Source organism: Euprymna scolopes, chromosome 8 (assembly GCF_053919585.1).
Source record: "Euprymna scolopes isolate OS-2025 chromosome 8, ASM5391958v1, whole genome shotgun sequence".
Taxonomy (NCBI): Eukaryota; Metazoa; Mollusca; class Cephalopoda; order Sepiida; family Sepiolidae; genus Euprymna; species Euprymna scolopes.
Genome location: NC_136489.1, coordinates 40,810,771 through 40,833,014, shown reverse-complemented (window position 1 = coordinate 40,833,014; position 22,244 = coordinate 40,810,771). Strand labels below are relative to the sequence as shown.

Here is a 22,244-nt window from a genome sequence, read left to right as displayed (position 1 = left end):
AATTTTCAAGGGATCATCAGTTCTTTACCATGAAACACTGTTTCGGGGATTTAAAAACAAAACAGTATATTACATCATGGCTCCCCAGCAGTGTTGATCAAACACCACCACATATGCGTGTGTGTGCGTGCGTATGGCATATTTCATGAAATAAAATAGACGATTTTTTTGTCTTAATTCTATTTTCGATCCTTTCCAACTTCCGAATAACAGTCTTCACTTCTAGCGGGAACTGGCTGATGTAACTACCATATTATCATAAGTCTGAGTACTTTCCAATCCTTCAGGATTGATTGTCAGGGAAAACTTAATCTAACTGGTTTTTACAATTTATAAAGTTTTTTTTTTCTTCGTTGTTTAATTTTATTCATCCTTTTTCCATTAGTTCAAATTTATAGCATCCCGAAATGTTTGCTGCAAAACTATTAAAACAAATATAAACACTTCAGGGTGTTATTACTATTACTAAATTTTATTTTATTAATAGTCGTTTTTTTTTGTTTGTTTTTAGATTTTATTAGTAATGCTTCTAGTATTTACAGTTTCCGTTTATTATTAGTTTGTTCAAGTATAGATGTGTTGTCAACTAAAATATGGTGATTACATCAGCTAGCCCCCCCCCCCCACGAAAGTGAAGACTTATTGGGCAATTGGAAAGGACCGAAAATAGAATTAATAGACAAAAAACGTCTATTTTATTTAATGAAATATGCCATAGATAAAACACACACACACACACATATATATATATATATATATATATATATATATATATATATATATAACGAGAATCAATGCATTAAAACCAGTGAATATAAAGAGCTGGTGATAGGTTTTGGCATAAGACTGAGTTTCCTTGAATAGGTCGATTAGCCACGAGTAAGCTCCATAAAAACATTAGAGTCGGACCGACTCATTAGGATTGATACGCAAATCAAATTGTTTACGCTTCTCTCGTCATGGCGTCAAGAACGGAAGTGAATGTTTGCGCATGCCCAAAACGTTATTAGATCGTGCCAAATCATTAGATATAATGGGGAATGGCAGAGTGGGTAGCCTGGCGCAGTTTAACAGTTGAAATGTGATCTTGAAACGTTCCCTATATGCTGTTTGATGCAGTGTTTGCATTAATTGCATTAGAAAGAAAGTAGATTATTTGAAGAGTAAATATTTAGAGTAAAATAAACAGTATTTTTGATATGAGATGATGAGCTGGACCCCCTCTTATATTTAATGAATGAGAGAAAGACGCATACATGTATAAAATATAAATAGAGAAAGAAAGAGACAAAGAACTATGGAGTAACAGAGAGCTAGAGTCAGTGAGACAGACGGCAAGACAGAGGATGACCAAGAGAGAGAGTGCTAGATGAGATAAGGAGGAATAGGAGAGCGAGAGAGAAGAAAGAGAAAGGGAGAGTTAAGAGGAGAGCGAGAGAGAGAGAGAGAGTTAAGAGGAAAGCAAGAGAGGAGAGAGAGAGTTAAGAGGAGAGCGAGAGAGAGAGTAAAGAGGAGAGCGAGAGAGAAGAGAGAGAGGTCAAAGGAGGTAAAGAGACAGAGAGGTCAAAGGAAGTAGAGAGACAGAGAGGTCAAAGGAGGTAGAGAGATAGAGAGGTCAAAGGAGGTAGAGAGATAGAGAGAGAGGTCAAAGGAGGCAGAGAGACAGAGAGAGAGAGAGATCAAAGGAGGTAGAGAGACAGAGAGAGAGAGATCAAAGGAGGCAGAGAGACACAGAGAGAGGTCAAAGGAGGCAGAGAGAAACAGAGAGAGGCCAAAGGAGGTAGACAGAGAGAGAGGTCAAAGGAGGTAGACAGAGAGAGAGGTCAAAGGAGGTAGACAGAGAGAGAGGTCAAAGGAGGTAGACAGAGAGAGAGAGGTCAAAGGAGGTAGACAGAGAGAGAGGTCAAAGGAGGTAGACAGAGAGAGAGAGGTCAAAGGAGGTAGAAAGACAGAGAGAGAGGTCAAAGGAGGTAGAAAGACAGAGAGAGAGAGGTCAAAGGAGGTAGAAAGACAGAGAGAGAGGTCAAAGGAGGTAGAAAGACAGAGAGAGAGGTCAAAGGAGGTAGAGAGACAGAGAGAGAGGTCAAAGGAGGTAGAGAGACAGAGAGAGAGGTCAAAGGAGGTAGAGAGACAGAGAGAGAGGTCAAAGGAGGTAGAGAGACAGAGAGAGAGGTCAAAGGAGGTAGAGAGACAGAGAGAGAGGTCAAAGGAGGTAGAGAGACAGAGAGAGATGTCAAAGGAGGTAGAGAGACAGAGAGAGATGTCAAAGGAGGTAGAGAGACAGAGAAAGAGGTAAAAGGAGGTAGAGAGACAGAGAGAGAGGTAAAAGGAGGTAGAAAGACAGAGAGAGGTTAAAGGAGGTAGAAAGACAGAGAGAGAGATCAAAGGAGGTAGAGAGACAGAGAGAGAGAGAGGTCAAAGGAGGTAGAGAGACAGAGAGAGAGGTCAAAGGAGGTAGAGAGACAGAGAGAGAGGTCAAAGGAGGTAGAGAGACAGAGAGAGAGGTCAAAGGAGGTAGAGACACAGAGAGAGAGGTCAAAGGAGGTAGAGACACAGAGAGAGGTCAAAGGAGGTAGAAAGACAGAGAGAGAGGTCAAAGGAGGTAGAGAGACACAGAGAGAGGCCAAAGGAGGTAGAGAGACACAGAGAGAGGTCAAAGGAGGTAGAAAGACAGAGAGAGAGGTCAAAGGAGGTAGAGAGACACAGAGAGAGGTCAAAGGAGGTAGAGAGACACAGAGAGAGGCCAAAGGAGGTAGAGAGACACAGAGAGAGGTCAAAGGAGGTAGACAGAGAGAGAGGTCAAAGGAGATAGAGAGACAGAGAGAGAGGTCAAAGGAGATAGAGAGACAGAGAGAGAGGTCAAAGGAGGGAGAGAGACAGAGAGAGAGGTCAAAGGAGGGAGAGAGGCACAGAGAGAGGTCAAAGGAGATAGAGAGAGAGGTCAAAGGAGATAGAGAGAGAGGTCAAAGGAGATAGAGAGAGAGGTCAAAGGAGATAGAGAGAGAGGTCAAAGGAGATAGAGAGAGAGGTCAAAGGAGATAGAGAGAGAGGTCAAAGGAGATAGAGAGAGAGGTCAAAGGAGATAGAGAGAGAGGTCAAAGGAGATAGAGAGAGAGGTCAAAGGAGATAGAGAGAGAGGTCAAAGGAGATTGAGAGAGAGGTAAAAGGAGAGAGAGACAGAGGTAAAAGGAGAGAGAGACAGAGGTAAAAGGAGGGAGAGACAGAGGTAAAAGGAGAGAGAGACAGAGGTAAAAGGAGAGAGAGACAGAGGTAAAAGGAGAGAGAGACAGACAGGGAGGTAAAAGTAGGAGAAGAGAGAAGGAAAATGAAGATAGAAAATAAGATAATGAAAGAGAAAATACCTGCACATAATTTCGTGTGTTAATAGTACTCGACACATTTCTGGATTTTTATCCTGGCCTTCGTATACAATGGCCTGTGAATAAAATAGAAAAAAAAAAAGTAGAAATTAAATGATAGAAATTCATTTTTGAAAAAAGTTACATTTTTTACCAAGAGATCACCACTTATCAAGGCCTTAGGGCGATTTAAGGATAAGAATTAGGAATATTCATCAAATATAAGGAAAATAGAATAACAATAATGCGGATAGAATAATACTGGAGAGAGAGGTGGAAATTAGACAACTCACGAAAGGGGGGGGGAACAATGAAAGATAGTTGTAGATAGACAACGACAGAAATACAGGGAGAAAGACAATTACGAAAAAGAGGAGGATAGACAGACAACAACGAAAGAGTAAGAAAGAAGCAACAATGAAAGAAAGAGAGACAACAAGAGAGAGAGAGAGAGAGAGAGAGAACGACGAAAGAGAGAGAGAGAGACAACAATGAAAGAGAGAGTGCGAGCGACTAAATGTAGAGAAAATAGTGCATGCAATGATGCTGGTGATAAGAGATTGTAGGGAGCAGGGTTAGAAGGAGAAAGGAAACAAAACTAAAACTTCACTTCCACGATAAAACGAAGAAATCAAGAAATAAACAATAAAAACAAAAACATAAAATGGCGCCTCTCTCCATCTTTCTCTCTCAAAAGCAAAACACAACAAAGGCAAAGCACAATACAAAGAGAAAATACACGGAGAGAAAAATCGTTATCATTTTTGTTAATATTATTATTAAAAGATCATCACGAAAATAAAAATGACAGCAACGGATGCAACCAACGACAATGGGACAGTTTGAATGTCAATATCGTGTTTTGATGTTCTTGCAATGAAGTCGGTCTGTTAATGTGAATGTCACTGACCCTGTGTGGGGCTGCGGCAAACTCTTTCGTCCTTGTCTAAAATGTGCCATTGACAGACAGATCCATAGGACGAAAACGGGTCGACAGATGGCTAGCGACGCTTGGTGACTGGCGGCTACCTGCTCCACGCTTCCATTACGATAGGGGCAAGGGCTGTTGGCAAGAGGCGGGTAATGCAGGATGCCACTGCCCTGGAAAGTCTCGAGATTTATTATAAATGGCCTTGTGGCGGTCACCATTTCAATTCCATTAAACTTTAATGAACAGCGTTGCACAGCGGCGAATCTTGCTGAACAGTCCATAGTTTTTGTTCTGTTTAACGGCACATCGACCTCTTTTTGAGTCTAGTGCAAGGGTCGGCTCACAAATCATTTTGACTAGCTCGCGAGCCTACCAATGACTATTTTTAACAAGAGAAACGAGACTTTCGAATTCAACAGAAGGCCTGTTGTTGTCTTCCTCTGATCTACCCAACACAATTCGAATTCTAAGACCGCAAAAACACAATCAAAACCCAATCACTTTTATTTCTTCGTAAAATATAAAAAAAAATACTATAAAACACAAACTGAGAGCTAATTTGACCGACCGATCGGCGATAAGCAGTAAACGGGGAACAGCTTCAAAGGGACAATGTTGTCTCAGTCAACTTGCGATTTCATGCCTCCTGGATGTATAAATGCTACCGCATGTGTAGATACATAAGTGTATATACTAGCATCTATTTGTACTCATACGTATTTGTATCGCGTTGTGTGTGTATGAATACGTGTGTGTGTGTGTGTATGAATTCGTGTGTGGGTGATTTGTTTGTGGTACAATTTTTCACAACACTTTCAAACATACACGTCATAATTTCCTTCATTTCTCTTCGGTTAAATTATAGTTGAAATAGTTGACTTTACTTAAGGAAAACCAATTTTTATTTAATTTTTTTTTGTTTTTTGTTCTTTTGCTCTTTTAGATTTTCGTTTGTCTTTTTGGTTACTCTGTGGTTATTTTCATTATGGTTTTAACCATTAAGGTTGACAAGCGTCTGAATATGTAATCGCCCTTATTTTTTTTTATTAATGACTTCCGTCCGCGATCCCTAATTATAACACAATGCGGACTGCGGCGTTGAACGAGATGTCGATTCTTGGTTTAATGTATTAATCAATTACCTAGGCCAAGAGCTACTCGAGGATAAGAGTTAATGTGATTCTCAGTTGGATGATGAATAATACTATGCAAAAAAACAACGGATGTAACAGGTAAATTTTAATTACTTAAGACGTTGATTAGCAATATACTAAGCCCCTTTTAAAGGGAGAAGACAAAACCTGAGGGGGTGGATCTCCTAGAACTGAACAGGACTAGCAAAATACTACAGTCAACAGAAAAATACAATTTTAGAAATGACCTAGACTGTTTTAGTTTTTTGGGACAGCTGGAAAAATCGCAGCCAACTTGAGCAGCTACAAAAGAAAATAAGGATAGAACAGAGAGACTAGTAACGTCTCTTTTGCGAGAAAGAGACTGGAGAAGAAAAGTGATCATTTTCTATTAAATTGCGAAGTCAGTTTTGTAGGTTATGATGAAGGAATCGCTTTTTACTATATGAAGATTTTTTTTTTACTGCATTTCACCCCAAACAAAGCACTTGTACCACTTGAACGTAAGGGGCTACTTATTGCGAATAATTCGACAGGAACACTATGTAGGGGGTTGAGCAGCGAGAAATCTGGTCGTACTACACTTGAATTTCTGCATGTCAATGCAGTTAGGGAAACGGGGACCTAGAAGGGAATTGCAAACTCTAGCAGTTCCGGGTAAGAAACTATTAGCATAGAAAGCTTCCCGACATCTAGTAATGTCTACAGTGTAGAGGTGAAATTTTGCTGCTTGTCGGAGCACATTCCATTAAACTACTTGTAAAACAGGTACAGCAATGCAACATTTCAGCGATGGGACAGAAATTGGAGTTGGGTTGACAGCGCGGGACCTATTAGGTTGGGGACTCTTTTTTGGACCGTGTCTAAGAGAGACTGGTAACAGATGCATCAGCCAAAGGTGAAACCAATACTCCATGCATGGTCGAATTATGGCCTTGTAGAGATATAGGATGCTCTTGGGTGTGAGCAACTTTCTAGCACGATAGATAGTGTCCACTTTCTTCACAGCAACCCTGGCAATGTCCTCTATATATTCGTTCCAATTCATGTTGTTTTGAACGTTAAAACGAGGGATTTGAACTAAGTGCTTCCAGGTAGATTATTCGTCAAAAATAAATAAATATTATATATATATATATATATATATATATATATATATATTCATATTTCTCAGACTTAAGATCAGGTTTTTTTTGTTATTTAGGCCAATTTGTTTCATTCTAAAACCGGGGTAGGGGAAAGGCCGCGGCTCGTGAAAGTCACAGTATTAATTTCGATCGCTAATAATGTCGCAACCACCCGATAAACACGCACGTGTCCGATACGCATCAAACATCTGCTCCATGTGGACTTTTTTAAAATTCAAATTTGTAAGACCACGTGACCAAATTTATCTGAGTATTTTCCGTCCTAATTTCATTTTTATCCTATTATAAGCGCGAAGTGGGGGATGGGGAGACAAACATATTACACTGTCGAATTTCTTTTTGTTTCGCAGAAGAGGGCGAAGAGGAAACCGCCTGTTTTTTTTGTTTTTTTTGGGAAAAAACAACTGTCAACGTTGTTCGTCATGATACTCCTACAGAAGAAAGAAACATCTATTGCTTCGTTCCTGTATCAAATTCACTAAGTGCTGGTGTAAAGTGATGATGTTTTAAACTGACGGATTTCAGGTAAAAACATCACGTAATTACGCATCATATCGAAATTGACAGTTCGATAAATACATTATAGTAGACATTCCCGAAATGACGAAAAATGATCTCGTAGAAGAATACTTCAGAGCAAAAATAAAATTTATCGAACTGTCAAGTTTTATCGCATGTTTTAATGTGGAACAGTTATGCGACCAATACAGTATAACAAACCGAATTATCTCCCTTGATTTTAATTAACTTAAGAATTCGCTGTTTTAAAACACTAAAAACGTAATTATGGAAAACTTTGTTAAAAGTATATCCAGCACATTTACAGAATCATTTTTTTCATAGTATTTTGGGAACGTTGGTTTTTATCCACACAAGCTACGTCCGTTATTAGTTGATTCAAAAGAATTACTTTGCCAATATAATTGTCATTTACATTTAGGCAAAATGAGTGAGGGACGTTGTAACTAGATGAGTGCTTTTTCCGAATGTTTTACACGGGAGACAAGAAATTGAAGCTCAGTCGAGCACCTACCATGAAAAAAAATGATAGATCAATCAAAGACTTGCAACGTCTTTTTCTGTGAAAAAAGAGGAAGTAGGGAGGCAAAAAGGTCCTCGTCTACTAGATTTCGAAGACGGTTTTGTACCCTCTCAATTCAGGAAAAGGTTTTTCTTAGCAACCTCCTCCCAGATGTGGTATCTATTCAGTTAGGATTCCGCACTGCAATATTCAAAACGCCAGTTTTATACCTTGCTTGTGTGCGGACGACACTTAAAATGCAATTGCGAATTACTTAGGACATTTACCCAGTCATGGCTGCCGGAACGAGAACGTACTCCCCCCTCCGAGGATTAGATAAAGGATTCAGTTATAAATTCTGTGCAGGTTCTCGAGTTCGACAGAAAGATCCACAGGTTCGACAGGAAAGATTCCCGGATCGACAGGAAAGATCCCCGGATTCGACAAAAAGATTATCGGGTTCGACATGATACACATGAAGATCGGAGGTTACATCGATCGAAACTTTTTGGAAAGAACACTAAAGATGAAAATAGTAATTATAATATGAATCTTCCTTTTGATTCAAACGTCTTTCTCCTGTCCTTGCCTATGTCACCAATAAAAACATGCACACAGATACACACCCACATGCACATCCACACACTTTTTATTTGACACATTTGAGCTTTTTTTTATCGTGACATTTTCCGCTGACAAGCACAGACCGGATACATTAATGAAATATTCAGAGCAGCAAAGATACAAAAGCGAAGCAAGTTTCACGCATAAATTTCTAATTATGCCGCAGCCACCATGGCCGCCGCCGTCAGCTTCATTGGCCGCCGGTTTTGCAATTGTTTGAAGTGTGCGCGCGTGTGTCTACCCGGCAAGCTGGACTGTCAGCTCGTCAGACAGCCGTCGGTCAGGGATGGCACGCCGATATGTGTGCAACCCGCGAAAGAGTGCGGCGCGGCAAACAAAATGCAACCGATATAAACAAAAACTGAATACAAATAAAAATAATGAAATCGATGGCTTCTCGCTCGACTGCCATTTCAATGGAGCCGAATGTAACGAAGAGAAATTAGAGTTTGTTGATCTAAAAGAGAGTGCCAGATCGCAAGCAGAGAGAGAGAAAAAGGGAGAGAAAAAGAAAGAGGGAAAAAGAGAGAAAGGGGAGGGAAAGAGAGAAGGGGGAAGAGGAAGGGGAGGGAAAGAAAGAAAGGGAAAGAGAGATAAGTGGAATGAAAGGAAGAGAGAGCGAGTGGAAGAAAATAGAGAACGGGGAGAAGAGAGAAGGGAGATGAAAAAGAGTGGGAAGATGAAAGAGAGGGGGGATATGAAAGAGAGAGGGGATATGAAAGAGAGAGGGGATATGAAAGAGAGAGGGGGGTGAAAGAGAGAGGGGGGTGAAAGAGAGAGGGGGGTGAAAGAGAGTGGGGGGATGAAAGAGAGAGGGGGGATGAAAGAGAGAGGGGGAGATGAAAGAGAGAGGGGGAGATGAAAGAGAGAGGGGGAGATGAAAGAGAGAGAGAGAAAGAGAGAGAGAGAGAAAGAGAGAGACCTGTCTGAGAAAAATTGGGTGGTTTGTCAAAATATGGAAGGGTAATCTTTAAGGTGAGGGAACCCCTGTGCTTTTCATATTTGATCGCAGGAAGCAAACGATTAAAAGACCTCTTAAAACAAAATCAGTCACACGGTTAAGAGTAGTCGACATGTGCCCGTCTATGATACACATCCTGACTAAAAGACAGTTTTCTCATGATCATTTACAGGCTTCTGAATGCGGGAGAGTTTAACAGTCGCGACTTATTTGGGTTTGTTCCTTTGTTTTTCTATTGTCGGCCAAACCACAGCGGATAAAACCACGTTGCATTTCGCCCTGCACTTTGTACTGCGTATGATCTCACAGCAAAACCTCTCTAAAGTAGCAAAGGTTACGTTATAACCTGCCACGTCTAGTATCAATAAGAGTCAGGATACACCTGTCTACATATCATCGCCTTTTTTTATTTTAAGATAATTTAGATAAGTCATCGGTACCGTCGGTTTCAAACCTGCTAATAGGGAACCATTTTAGGTCCCCCATATCAAGCTCTCTTCAGCCAATACTCATTGGATATGGGGGACTTAAAACGGTTCACTATTAACAGGTTTTAAACTGATGATACCAATGACTTAACCTGAAAATAAAAATATCAATAATACGCTTTTATTTTTAGATTTCCCCTTATAATCGAGCACTCTGCTTTTTTCCAAAATATAACCAAATGTATATATATATATATATATATATATATATATGCAGCATTTTTTTCTTACGCATATTTCATTAAATACAATTTCTTGTCTATTAATTCTGTTTTTAGTGCATGCTCCGAAATCAGTGCTATGTAAAACTATCTGACTAAACATGCCTGTCCCCTGCCACAATTTAGGAAGATTTTAGTTGAGAACTCATCTAACCTCGAACAGACCAAAACTATCCAACCTTGAACAGACCAAAAATAAACGAAAACTTTACCTACTAGAAGCATTACTAATAAAAAACTAAAATAAAAAACAAACTAAAATTAAATAAACTTTACCTAAACTAATAAAACAGTGAAATGATTGTAAAGTTATGAAATAAATATACACGTTATTAAAAACAAAAAATTGAATTGTTCAAAACCAGTTAGATTAATCAATCCCTGACTATGAATTCAGAGGGATTGGAAAGTATTAGGACATGTCACAAATATCAAAAAGAAGTGAAGATTGTTATTGGGAAGTTGTAAAAGATCACATACAGAATTAATAGATGGAAAACATTTATTTTATATAAATAAATATCCTTAAATATATATATATATACTAGCAAAAGAACCCGTCGTTGACTGGGTTCAAAAACAGCCTACAGAAAATGGACTCTGATTTATGAAAGTATGATAGGTTATGAAAAGGAAGGATTGTAAAGAATTCGGGAGTATCAAAACCAAAGGAAAATATGGTGAAAGTAAAATAAAATAGATAAACCCAATAATTTATTATACCAATACCTGTTCACACTGAAACACATCACAATATTATGTGGATCTATATTAAAAAACCTTGTTAAACTTTGTGGCATATTTCGATTCTATGGAGGTCAGGCGCGGACGAACACCCCATAATTTTATTATACCATATTTCTTCAAACTGAAACATAATTATCAAAGTATACTTACGCAGATAGATATGAAAGTCTTTAAAGTGTGTGCCTATTTCCATTCTATGGAGGCCAGGCGCGAACGCAGACCACACAATTTTATTATACCATCCCTATTTAAGTTAAAACATACTTATCAAAGTATTATGTACATCTATATCAAAAACACTTGTAAACGTTTTTTTAATTTTTAATTTTTTATTTCCATACTTTGTGGACCAGACGAGAACGCAGACCCCACAATTTTAATGAATCATCATTATACCAGATCAAACATGCCCATTCTTGTATTTCGATACATCTATCATTATATGTAATCAGTTTTTTAAAAGAGTCAACCATATAGGAGCCTATTCGTGACCACACACACAGAGACAGTTTTGTATTATAGATATATATAATCATATTTCCCGATTTTCAGCGATTAATATAAAATTGTAGGCATTACAAGGCTAATTTTTATCTATGTTTCTGTTTCAGTAGTTGGAATTGTCTCCCTTTATTCATCAAATATGGAAGACCGAGAAACACCATTCCTCATAAAATGTGATTTTCTTAGTAAGAAACAAATCTACTTGATCGGTTTACATGATATTTGGAACATGATATTTTGGTTCCCTGACGAGTACATATATCAAAAAGATTTTTCAGTATTCTTGTTTAGGTTTAATTCTGAACAAGTACCATGTAATCTGTGCCATAAACTTATTGTTCGTTTTGAAAATCACCTTTTAACAAAGCTACCGTACATAGCGTGCTAGATCGTTTGGGAGATGTGTGTGTGTGTGTTTTTTTTTACATTTTAGTGAATCTCGCCAGTCCACCTTTTCGCTGCGTATAAAATACGTTACTTACTAATAGTACATTCGTGTTAAGTACATTAAAACATGCTCACCTGTTTTGTGACTGAATCTATGAGTCTGACATAGAGATCTTGTTCTTGCCGTACACCTGAAACAAAAACAGTGAAATATCAGTGTAATTCGATTATTTATAGACGACGGAAAGTATAAAACAGACGCAGGCCGAAGAATGCAACGGTCTGAATGGTGTAAATACAGAAAAACCATTCTTTAAATATTTGATGTTCAAATGAACTAGTAGACGACAATACTTCTACCACTATTACTGATAAAAAATAATGATGATAGTAACAATTATATTAATAACAATAATAAAAACAACAGCAACAACAATAATAATAATAATAATAATAGTCCACAAAACTGGAAAAAAAAAAACTAGGAGAAATTGGAATCACAGAAAAGACAGACTCTACAGCAAACAGCAATCATAAAAAAGCTGGAGTCTTAAGGAAACTCCTCGAATGCAGCAACCAAAGTACATCAACTATGGACATAAGTCAGCCACAAGGAAACTTCAACAGAAATAAAAACGAATAGACCTGAAACTGCAAAAACCAATTCAAAAGAAATAATGAAAAAAAGAATAAATGAATAAAAATATATGAAGTAAAAAAGATGTCAATCTCGGCTGATACCACACCAAATAACTGAAGAGTCAAAGATGGAAAGTCCAAGGAGATAGAGCTCAAACCAGACCTCCATTGGATGAATGTGCAGGGGAGTGGGACCTGCTCGCGAGAAATCAATGTCAAGGGGCTGTTGCGATAATGCAAAGTAATTTACAAAAATATCGAAAGCAATCGACCGTTGCGATAATGCAAATTAATTTGCAAACGTTATCAAAAGAGCTGGAGAGACCTGGAAATCTAAAGAGACTTGTCACAGAAACTCCAGTTTATTCTCAACGAGAAATCTTTGATGATGGCCAGTAGGAAAGCTACAAACGAGTAAATAATACTAATAAACCAGCAAACAAAAAAAAAAAAGATAATTTGTTCAATCATTGACATATCAAGATACACAAGTGCAGGAGAAAGAACATGAAAATAAATATCCAGATATAAAATAGGAATTCGATTATAGAAATCTAAAAGAAGTCAAGTCATTCCCATTGCAATTGAAACGCTTCGGTTGGTTGGTTTTGTTTTACGGCATATCAACCCTTTTCAGGTTATTTAATACCAAATCCAGTGATTTTGAATAAAATTTTTCTAATAGAGAATAAATAAATATATATATATATATATATATATATATATATATATATATATATATATATTCAAGTCAGTTTCTATGTAACCCATAGTTGGGACCCTAACAGGTACTGCCACTCCGGGTCAGAGTGGACCTGGGAGTAATGGCAATTAAAGGGTGGCTCCACACTCCCCAACCCCGCAAGCTGGGGCCTCACCATCGGATATAGTTTAAGGTCATATCCAGGACCAAAACGATTCGGACCACAACGAAAAGCCACCATAAATGGCTTAAACAGATTAAAGAAACTATTCCTTTTCCAATTCTACAAAAGATTTACTTGTTAGGAACGGTGAAATTGTTAAGGTATAGCTTGAATGTCTAAAGTCCAGGAGATTGACCTCATGCTACAAAACAACAACAACAACAACAACGGAACAACAACAACACACCTAACCAACAGAAAGTCAATAAACCATTTGTTTCTAAAAGCTAACAGTCGCTGTTAGGGATTACGCCACCCTTGTAACTATTTCCAAATTATCATTTTAGCTCTGAATCTGTACCTAAAACTGTCTTCCCTATAAACTAGCACTCGTACATTCGGAAACGATAACGACATACTAAGGTCTTATGTACGACATGAATAGAAACTGGAATCTTAGAAAGATCTCCCTTTCCGTAATTATTACATAGTAAATATACTACAAGATACAAGCAATTGCATTTTAAAAGGAACGGTTAGAATCTTAAAAAGATCTCTCGGTTGGAATGCATGAGACAGCAGATGAATATATATATATATATATATATATATATATATATATATGTGTGTGTGTGTGTGCCTATTACTAGCTAGAACAAAATAAGAAAACAAAACTTCTCGCATTTTCACGGTATCAAGATTTCGTCATTTTTTTAAAGTTCCACTAGCGTCTAATTAAGGTATAACCCTTTTTCACCCTTTTCCAACCTATCTTGTTGTTTTGTTAACTTCATTATGACGGAGCATAATCTACCCCTCAAGGGAGCATCCCGAGAAAAGAATAAAGAACATCGAAGCCAGACTCACTCTATGCTCGAAATTCAACCTCCCACATTGCGTTATATCCACTTATGTTTACTCCCTCCCCTTTTCTCACTAAATAGTTACACTTCCGTTACATGTTTATGACAACCATTTTTTTTTAATATGACGCCATTTTGAAATGTAAAACCTGAGTTTTATTTGGATTTTCTGTAAAAGTTTAGTTTTTCTTCGGTTAAACCATCCACTTCAGTCCTAATGAGAGACATATTGGAGGGATAACAGGAAAAAAAAAAATAAAGAAATATCTAATTTGTCTTAAAATATGCGATTATTATTAAAATGAAAATGACTAAATTGTAATAACATGATAAAATGAAAATAAAACAATAACTGAGATTTAATGTTATTTTTAATTAGAACTGGCGCATAGCAAACCTGGCTGTGAGAGTTAAGGAAAAGTATCGGGTAAAAGTTTAGTTGACTTAAAATGTTACGTAACTATAATAAAACAAACGGACAGGGATACGAATTTATTATAATAGATATATACAAATTATTTTAATACTATTCATTACAGATTACAAGTACCGTGGTTTCATTGACATTGAGAAACTGTTTACAACAGGCCCTTGCAAATGATTCAAATCCCCACCATCTCAAAACGTCTTCATATGCTGAAAATTTCAAGAGTGTTATAAACACTAACGGCCTACAACATAAATGAAACCCTGGAACATCTCTGGAATCTGTATAGATAATTTTGAGTTAAGTTTTCGCATTCACATAATCAAGGAATTTATTTCTTGTAAACATGCCTGGAAAGTATATATGTATATATAGCATTCAAAACGCCAGTATTCAAGCTGAATAGATTACTATATATATGTATGAAAAGTACCTACCATTGGCGTACAGAAGCTGCAATCGATAATGAATCCCATTATTCGTTCTTTGACCATCAGCTTCCTGCAAAAGAAATGAAATTGTTTATTTTGTTGTCGACCCATTAAATTGATTTCAAATTAAAGATTGTATTTATTTCTGATCGCACTGAGAAATCAACAATTACAAAATAACTCATTTTACAAAAAAAAAAAAAAAAAAAAAAAAAAAAAAAAAAAAAAGAAACAGAAGAGAAACACGCGGCATAAACATTTTTTTTTTTTTTACAAAAGAGTTACGATTTATCAATAGCCGAGCTCCCTTCGATGGTTTGGTTGTTTTATTTGTTGTAGTTGCATATGAACACTTTTCAGGTTATTTAATGCCGAATTCAGTTATTTTGGAAATATTCATGTTGCATCGAGTTATTTTTAGAAGGTTTTTATTCTTCAAGTTCTTTATATCTTAAATCGCTGGTTTGTAGTGTTTTTTTTTTTTACATAGGCGTCACCACTTATCAAGGCCGATAGGCCACTCAATGATAAGGGTTAAAGAGTGTAGAGTAATCAAAAGGACAATATAGTAGTATATTGGTTTTGCTTTGGTTATTTTATAGTGGATTTTATCGTTTTTGTTCCTTGCAATGCAGAACATGAATGAGTTTTGAAATAGGAGGGAGGAAATGCTTACAGTATAAATGTTTGGTAAATTTTAAGTTTGGAAACCAGACAGAAAGTGGAGGAGATAGAAAGAGAAAAGGGAAATGGAAAGAAGGAAAGAGGATGTTCTTGTTTTTGGTTTTGCAGAACATTAAGTTTTGCAAAAAGAAATAGAAAAACAAAAAGCATCAATGTTAGGTGCATTCTGTCTCAGGAAGCCAATAGCTTCAGACAGCCTGATTTAGTAGCACCAGCTATTTGAGGCTAAAGGCTAAATGAGTATACAGTGGTCACTGACGCAACAGCGTAGTGGTCACTAGTAAAGAAAATTAGACAGATGATTATTTAAAGGGATAGGCTCAGCAAGAACTTGTTAATATTGGATTTGAAGACGAGCTGTAGTCAGCTAGAAAGCAGGCTACCGGAACATATATTTTATATTAAAAGTATACATGTATGCATGTGTTTGTCTATGTATATATGTGTATTCATGTACATATGTTTGTGTGTGTATGTATATATATGTGTGTGTGTGTGTATGTTTATGATTGTTTAGATTTTGCCATGAAAAATAGAGAGAACAAAACACATTAAAACATTGAAAGTGGAACCATATATGGCTAAATGAAAAGGAAAACAGATTCAAGACATTTTTAAATGACAAGTTTTTGTTTTGAAGGGTGAAAGACAGAGTGAGAGAGAGAGAGAGAGAGAGAGAGAGAGAGAGAAGGAGAAGGGCGGGGAATGCCTCGTCGTCGAAGCTATCAGTTTACCTTAAGCTAATAATTTATTCGAAAGAGTTAAAAAAATAAAAACAGCACAAAAATTCGATGGGACCCGATAAAAGGGAAATTTGGAAACAACCGAGGAACAAGAGAATTGCTGGAAATCTGGGAATGTTCCGCAGGTGCAGGGAAAACCGGCAAAAAAGAATTAAGATAAAAGCGATTGAATAACTAAATAAATAACAGATTTAAAACAAAAACACAGACATCGAGAAAGAATCAATAAAAGAAGAATATAGGATGGAAAAACGTGCACGCGTCAATTTTCATATGGCGGCAATTTCAAGTACGACAAATAACGCTTATTTTGTCGATGGTCGATAGCGATATGAGAAGTCATTGGATAATTATGGCAGAGTATTGGATTTGAGGTAGAATCTTGCTTTTCTATTATAACATTATTTCGAATTATTTACACTGTAGAAAAGGACAATTAAGAATGAAATCCAGAAAGAAACAGAGATTTAGAACCAATTACAAATATATGAAATAATACGTTAAAATATCGCCAAGGAGTCTCCCATCCCCCCTGCCCTATCGCTGCAGTGTAGCATCTTTTTGCCTGGTTGACAATTAAGTTAATGGAACGGGTTCACAGGAATTAATGACACGACGTACCCCCCACACCCGATTTACCTGGCAAGCAGAAAAAATCTTACTCCTTCCTATTCAAGTTCCTAGATTCCGGAAAGGCCTTTGCTCTGACGTTTTCTTCCCACAGTGTGCTAGACTTTGAAATTTTCTCCCTTACTGTAGTATCACGCAAAAATAAATGTAATGTGAGCATCTCGCTACTCAACTCCGTATATAGTCATGGTCTAATAGTAACCTTTTATGTCCAAGTGCAATAGGTCTTGCTTGGTGCAAACAAGTGTTAAAAAAACTTGCAAAGAATCCATATTAAAATGTTAAAATGCCTGAACTGTTTAAGGCAATACTTCAATTAAAGAAAACTAGTCAAATGAAATCAATCATTATTTCATGAATTATCTAATATCACTACCCCTACTTGTATACAAAGACTGCCTGTATGTCTATGTGTTTAAGTGTCATAGAGAGAGTTCCCTATGGACTACAAAATGTCTGGGCCATTTTCTTTAAATCTACATATGTGACAGTGAATGTTCTTAGAAAAGGTTTGTATCGTAATGCCTCCGATAATTATCGAAAATCAATAATCGAAAAAATCTGATTAAAGAAGTGATAGTCCGTTTTTTTACCAAAGTAAACATCTTCATACAGTCTAATACCAAAAGTGTATTTGATATGTTTTATCCCCACACAAGCAAAAAGGCTAGTATGAAATCAACAGTAGGTTTTTTTGATAAGGCAGGGGTGCATTCGAAATGAATGTTTCTGTTTAGAGCACAGTTTAACCATGATACTTGACTTTTACATTTTAAATTATAATTGAAACCATTATATAAAATAATTTTATAAGATCAACAGTCGATACTCTACAGTGCAATGTAGATTATAATGTATTATGGACGAATTCATTGCATGGGGGCATATAAGCCTTCACCCAGGTGAAACCCCGAATGAAGTAGTTTTGATTTAAAATGGACGGCTTCATCGATTTTGATGAAAATAAAAGCATTGGAAGTGTGGAATATGTGTGTATCATTTAATTGCTGGCAACGTAGAGTCTCCTTGCTAGTTCATATTTTCTAGGAAGATGATGTCGCGGTTTCTGTCATGCTTATTAGGTTAATGAAGAAGGAGTTTCGGGTATAAATAAAGTGGACTTATTGAATAGGGCGGATGATTTACGTGAATGTTCCGAGGAATTGTCTGATGTTCTGAAGATTTGCCCAAGTAAAGGAAACGGTGCATGCAATTGAAAAGGACAGGAAATCGAGCGAGATAGATAGATAGATAGATAGAGAGAGAGAGAGAGAGAGAGAGAGAGGCGAAGAAAAAGAGAAAAACAATAAATAGAAGAAAATGTCACAGAGAGCAACGAAAAAGAAGAAATAGGAGAAAGGATATAATTGGAAGATGGGGATATGAGGAAGATAGAGAAAATAGAGGATAAAGAGAAATACGGATTAAAAGAAATAAAACCTGCGGAAAAGGGGAGAGAACAATGCGAGATAAAAAGGGAAATAAATAAAAATTAAAAAAAGAGAAGAGGAAAGGAAGACATAAAAAGAGACGAGAACAAAAAAGGAAGCGGGGCAAGTTAGAGAAAAAGGAAAAAGAAGGACAAAGAAAAGGGTAAAAAAAAATAAGAGAGAGGGCACTGAGAAGAAATGGAGAGAAGGTGACACAAGGATACAGAAAATAGAGAACAAGGGGCAAGTACAAAGGGACAAGAGGTAAAAAGAAAAAGCGAATCAACTATTTTGGGATGTCATTTAATACGAAACAAAAATATGTATTATCAACGATCAATTGTTTACGAGATTTTTCTTACACAAAGGAAGTGCCTTCAGTAAGTTCCTGACTTTTTTTCATACAGGCATTTAAAATTGTCCTAGACTCTTGAAAATTCAGTATTTTATGGCTATACATCTTATGAGGTGATTGACCAATTTTTATGATTTCATGTTCAAAGGAACAGCTATAGCAAGAATTGAAATTTGAGGAGCTGAAAGAGGCTGTGACGAGGATCATTGGCATGCTCACAAAATAAAGACTTTCATGGGGGCCTTTGAAAACTTTGAAAAGTTGTTAGAACAGTACAACAATTGCATTGCAGCCGGAGGAGATTACTTCGAAGGAAACTAGTTTCATGTGTGTACTATCAATAAAAGTGCTTATACGAAAATAGTTTTGAAACTTATTTAAGGCACCTCATAGTTGAGGTTGGAGTTGAGAGTTTATACCTTTCTCTACGGTATAAACCCAAATAATTAAACATAACAGACCCGAATGGATTCAACATCGCCTAATCCTATTTGTTAGTGTCCGTCGCTATCCATTAGATTACCGGTTAACAGTTTTAGATTCAGCATACGGCCAGAAGCGAGTAACAATCACCAAGCATCAAACTCACTCATGATGGCTTCCAACCAAACTCACTATCAAAATAGACAACAGGAGTTCATTTTATATGACCTATTTATTAAAAAAATAATAAATACGTCACTTCCGTGAAAAAGAAAAATACCGGAAGTTTAACTGCTCGATGATTTTGATGCTACTTCCGTACTGGCAACCAATCATAAACTCTGTTTATCTTTCTCTTCTTTTTCATAACAATGGCGTAAAACCAATCACGCCCTTTGTTGATCGAGACGAGATTAGAATCGATCAGCGATGAAAGATTCATTTTGCTAAGCAAACAAGTTTATTTGACGATCGCTTGATATTCGGCCCCGTCGCCGGCACGCACATCCGCTTACTTATACGCTGGCCACTAGAAATTAATTAAAACCTAACGACTTATTGTATACTACAGCATCCCTCGATTCTTTGGCTCTTAAGCACAGGGGCAGTGTACCAACTCACTTTAGCAGTGTGCAAAACAGCGGCCATATTTAAAAATATAGCCTGCAACTTTTTATGGCGATTACAATTTTGCTTTTATTTTTGTTAGAATTAATCAGCTCTGTTTAATCGCTAAGGTATTTTAGACTCATTATAATTCCACTACAGCAGCGACACGGGGAACAAGGAGTAAGGGTTCATTGATTATACATCAAGAGTGCCATTTGTTTTTTTTACTTCCGGTTTCTACTTCGCAGCTGAGACGACGGTGACAAGTAAGATATGATCTCTTCTGGTTAATGGCCATCTTTCTCTCAGATAACCCCTATTTTTCCTATGTTAAGAAAGGCTTTCTTATCCACTTCAGCAAATCTAATTATCCAGTAAAATAGGCAGCAGAAACCGAAAGCAAAAAGGGTCAGACAGTCTTGACTATGGACGATTTATTTAATGCAGGGTAGCCAAGAATAAAAAAAAAATCCAGCAATAAAATCGTTAATAAACTGCACAATCCTTTCTGTAATATTTGGTATAGATTAACTGCAGTTATGTCTGACATGTCCACCAAGTTCCAGCCATAAGTATCCGACAGTCTTTGTTCAATGATAAGCAGGAACACTTTGTCTTATAAGTAGGAAGTGTGGCCCTGAAAGGGCTTCACATATACCGTAGTCTAACTCCTTATGCGTTTATCTGTGAAGGTATTTAAATATAATGTCTATCAAAACGGTTTTCAAACCTATTTCATAATTGAAGATGGTGAATCGTGGCAAGAAAAGAGTATATTAGAGTTATTAACAATTCTTGTATTTAGGTGCGTTTTTTATCAAAGTGATAAAATACAGACTGTTGGGTATTCATGATTGAATCTTGGTGGACAAGTTGACTTGGATTGCAAAAAGGATTTTCGACTTTGTTAACGATTGCATTTTTTTCTTTCTTGAGTAAGTACCTGCATGTAATATCTACTTGAATATCTTTACTGAAAATGTAGCGGTATATTAAACTCTTTCTGAAACATTATTTAATAAAGTCCAGCCAATTAGAAAACATAATTCACCATAATTAATAATTTCATACATATTGCCATATTTAAATCAATTTTACATGAGAAAAGATATATCCGTTTTTATTTATTCAACGAATCCTCACTTTTTACTGTTATACATACCAAACAAGGCACAGTGTCACTTGGACGTAATGGGCTACTATTTGGGAGCAGATTTACAGGAATACTACATAGGGAGTTGAGCGGCGAAATGTCGCTTCACACTACACTTGAACTATTGCATGTCAGTACAGTCAAGCAAGCAGGAACTCTGAAGGGAATTCCAAAGTCTAGTAGTTCCGGGCAAGAAAATATTAGAGTAGAAACTTTTCCGCCATTAAAGGATTTCTACTGTGCAGGGGTGGAATCTTGTTGCTTGTCGGGTTAATTGGATATATTTACTTTGAGGGATTACAAGTGCCTTGAAATTTAATTTTACAAAGGAAGACAATTGTTCCCTATTAGCTGGCAGAGATTATATAAAAAAAGAAAAAAAATCAATATTGCGGGCAATAAATTTAACAGACATTGAGAAAACCATAGGATTTCCACAGGGGTTACTCAAGTAAAATGAAAAGACGTTTTATTTATAACATTTTTCCGTATTTGAATCGAAATCTATTTTAGATCTAAATGGCATTAAAGCTGAGAAACACCCTTTGATCGTGATCAATTTTTATTTGTTATTGTTCTGTCATGTTATTAGGACTAAAAGAACATATTCACTACAGCGTGTTTTAAAACATGAAATTCTGCATGGATAACACGTAATATGTAAACATTTTGTAACGGAGCGCTGACGCGCGTATGCAAATTCATACGAAATGCGAAATGACGTCACCGTAAAGATAAAAAGTTTATAAAAATTAACATGTGCAATAGACAAGAGAGCATGTTTGAAACGACGTTCGAGAGGACAGAGGTCGGAAAGAAGGAGCCTGATCACATTTTTTTTTTCGGAACAGTACCCGGAAATAAATGCTGTTCCTATTTACTTTTCTCCCCACAAGGGCAGAGTTAGACACAAGGTCAGTTTTTAATGTGGGGAAATCCAGCTCCCCAGAAACGGGCACTCTGGATAGGAACAAAAATAAAAATTGTCTTAGCCATGAAGAATTTCTCCTCCACTGACCGAGGACAGAACAGATACTTCACTGTGATCTTGACCTGAAAAATGGTGTAGAGTTATTACTTGTATTTGCGACACGTGTAAACGTGTGTAGTGCGTTAAATTTTGTTCAATTATGATCCGAAAATAAAAATTAAAAATCAGCAAGGAAAATAACTCATTTTAACAGAAAAATAATTAAAAAAACATGTCTTTCAACTAAAATTGTATCTCCCCTCTTTTTTTTACAAAGGATTCACCACTTATCAAGGCACGGAGGCCACTCGTGGATAAGAGTTAATGCGTGTACAGTGGTCAAGAGGAAAATGTAGTAATCGTTAGTGGAAATTTGGCAAACTGGATTACTTAAGGGGATGGTTCATTAAGAATTTATTCACGTTGGACTTGAAGACAACGATATTGTAGTCAATTGAAATGCAGAAAAACGAGACAGAGTTCCACGATCATGTAAT

At 36.7% G+C, this 22,244-nt stretch overlaps 1 protein-coding gene across 25 annotated transcripts in view; it reads right to left on the bottom strand.

Annotated features, from left to right (window-relative positions):
- Window positions 1-22,244, bottom strand: part of LOC145283523 (transcription factor collier-like) — a 581,603-nt gene that overhangs the window by 435,895 nt on the left and 123,464 nt on the right. For all 25 annotated transcript variants that reach the window (XM_080132372.1, XM_080132385.1, XM_080132387.1 and 22 more), the window contains 3 exons: window positions 14,757-14,820; window positions 11,660-11,715; window positions 3,363-3,436 (listed from right to left, as the gene is read on the bottom strand). In XM_080132372.1, the coding sequence (XP_079988498.1) occupies window positions 3,363-3,436; window positions 11,660-11,715; window positions 14,757-14,820 (194 nt within the window). The remainder of the gene's footprint in view (window positions 1-3,362; window positions 3,437-11,659; window positions 11,716-14,756; window positions 14,821-22,244) is intronic.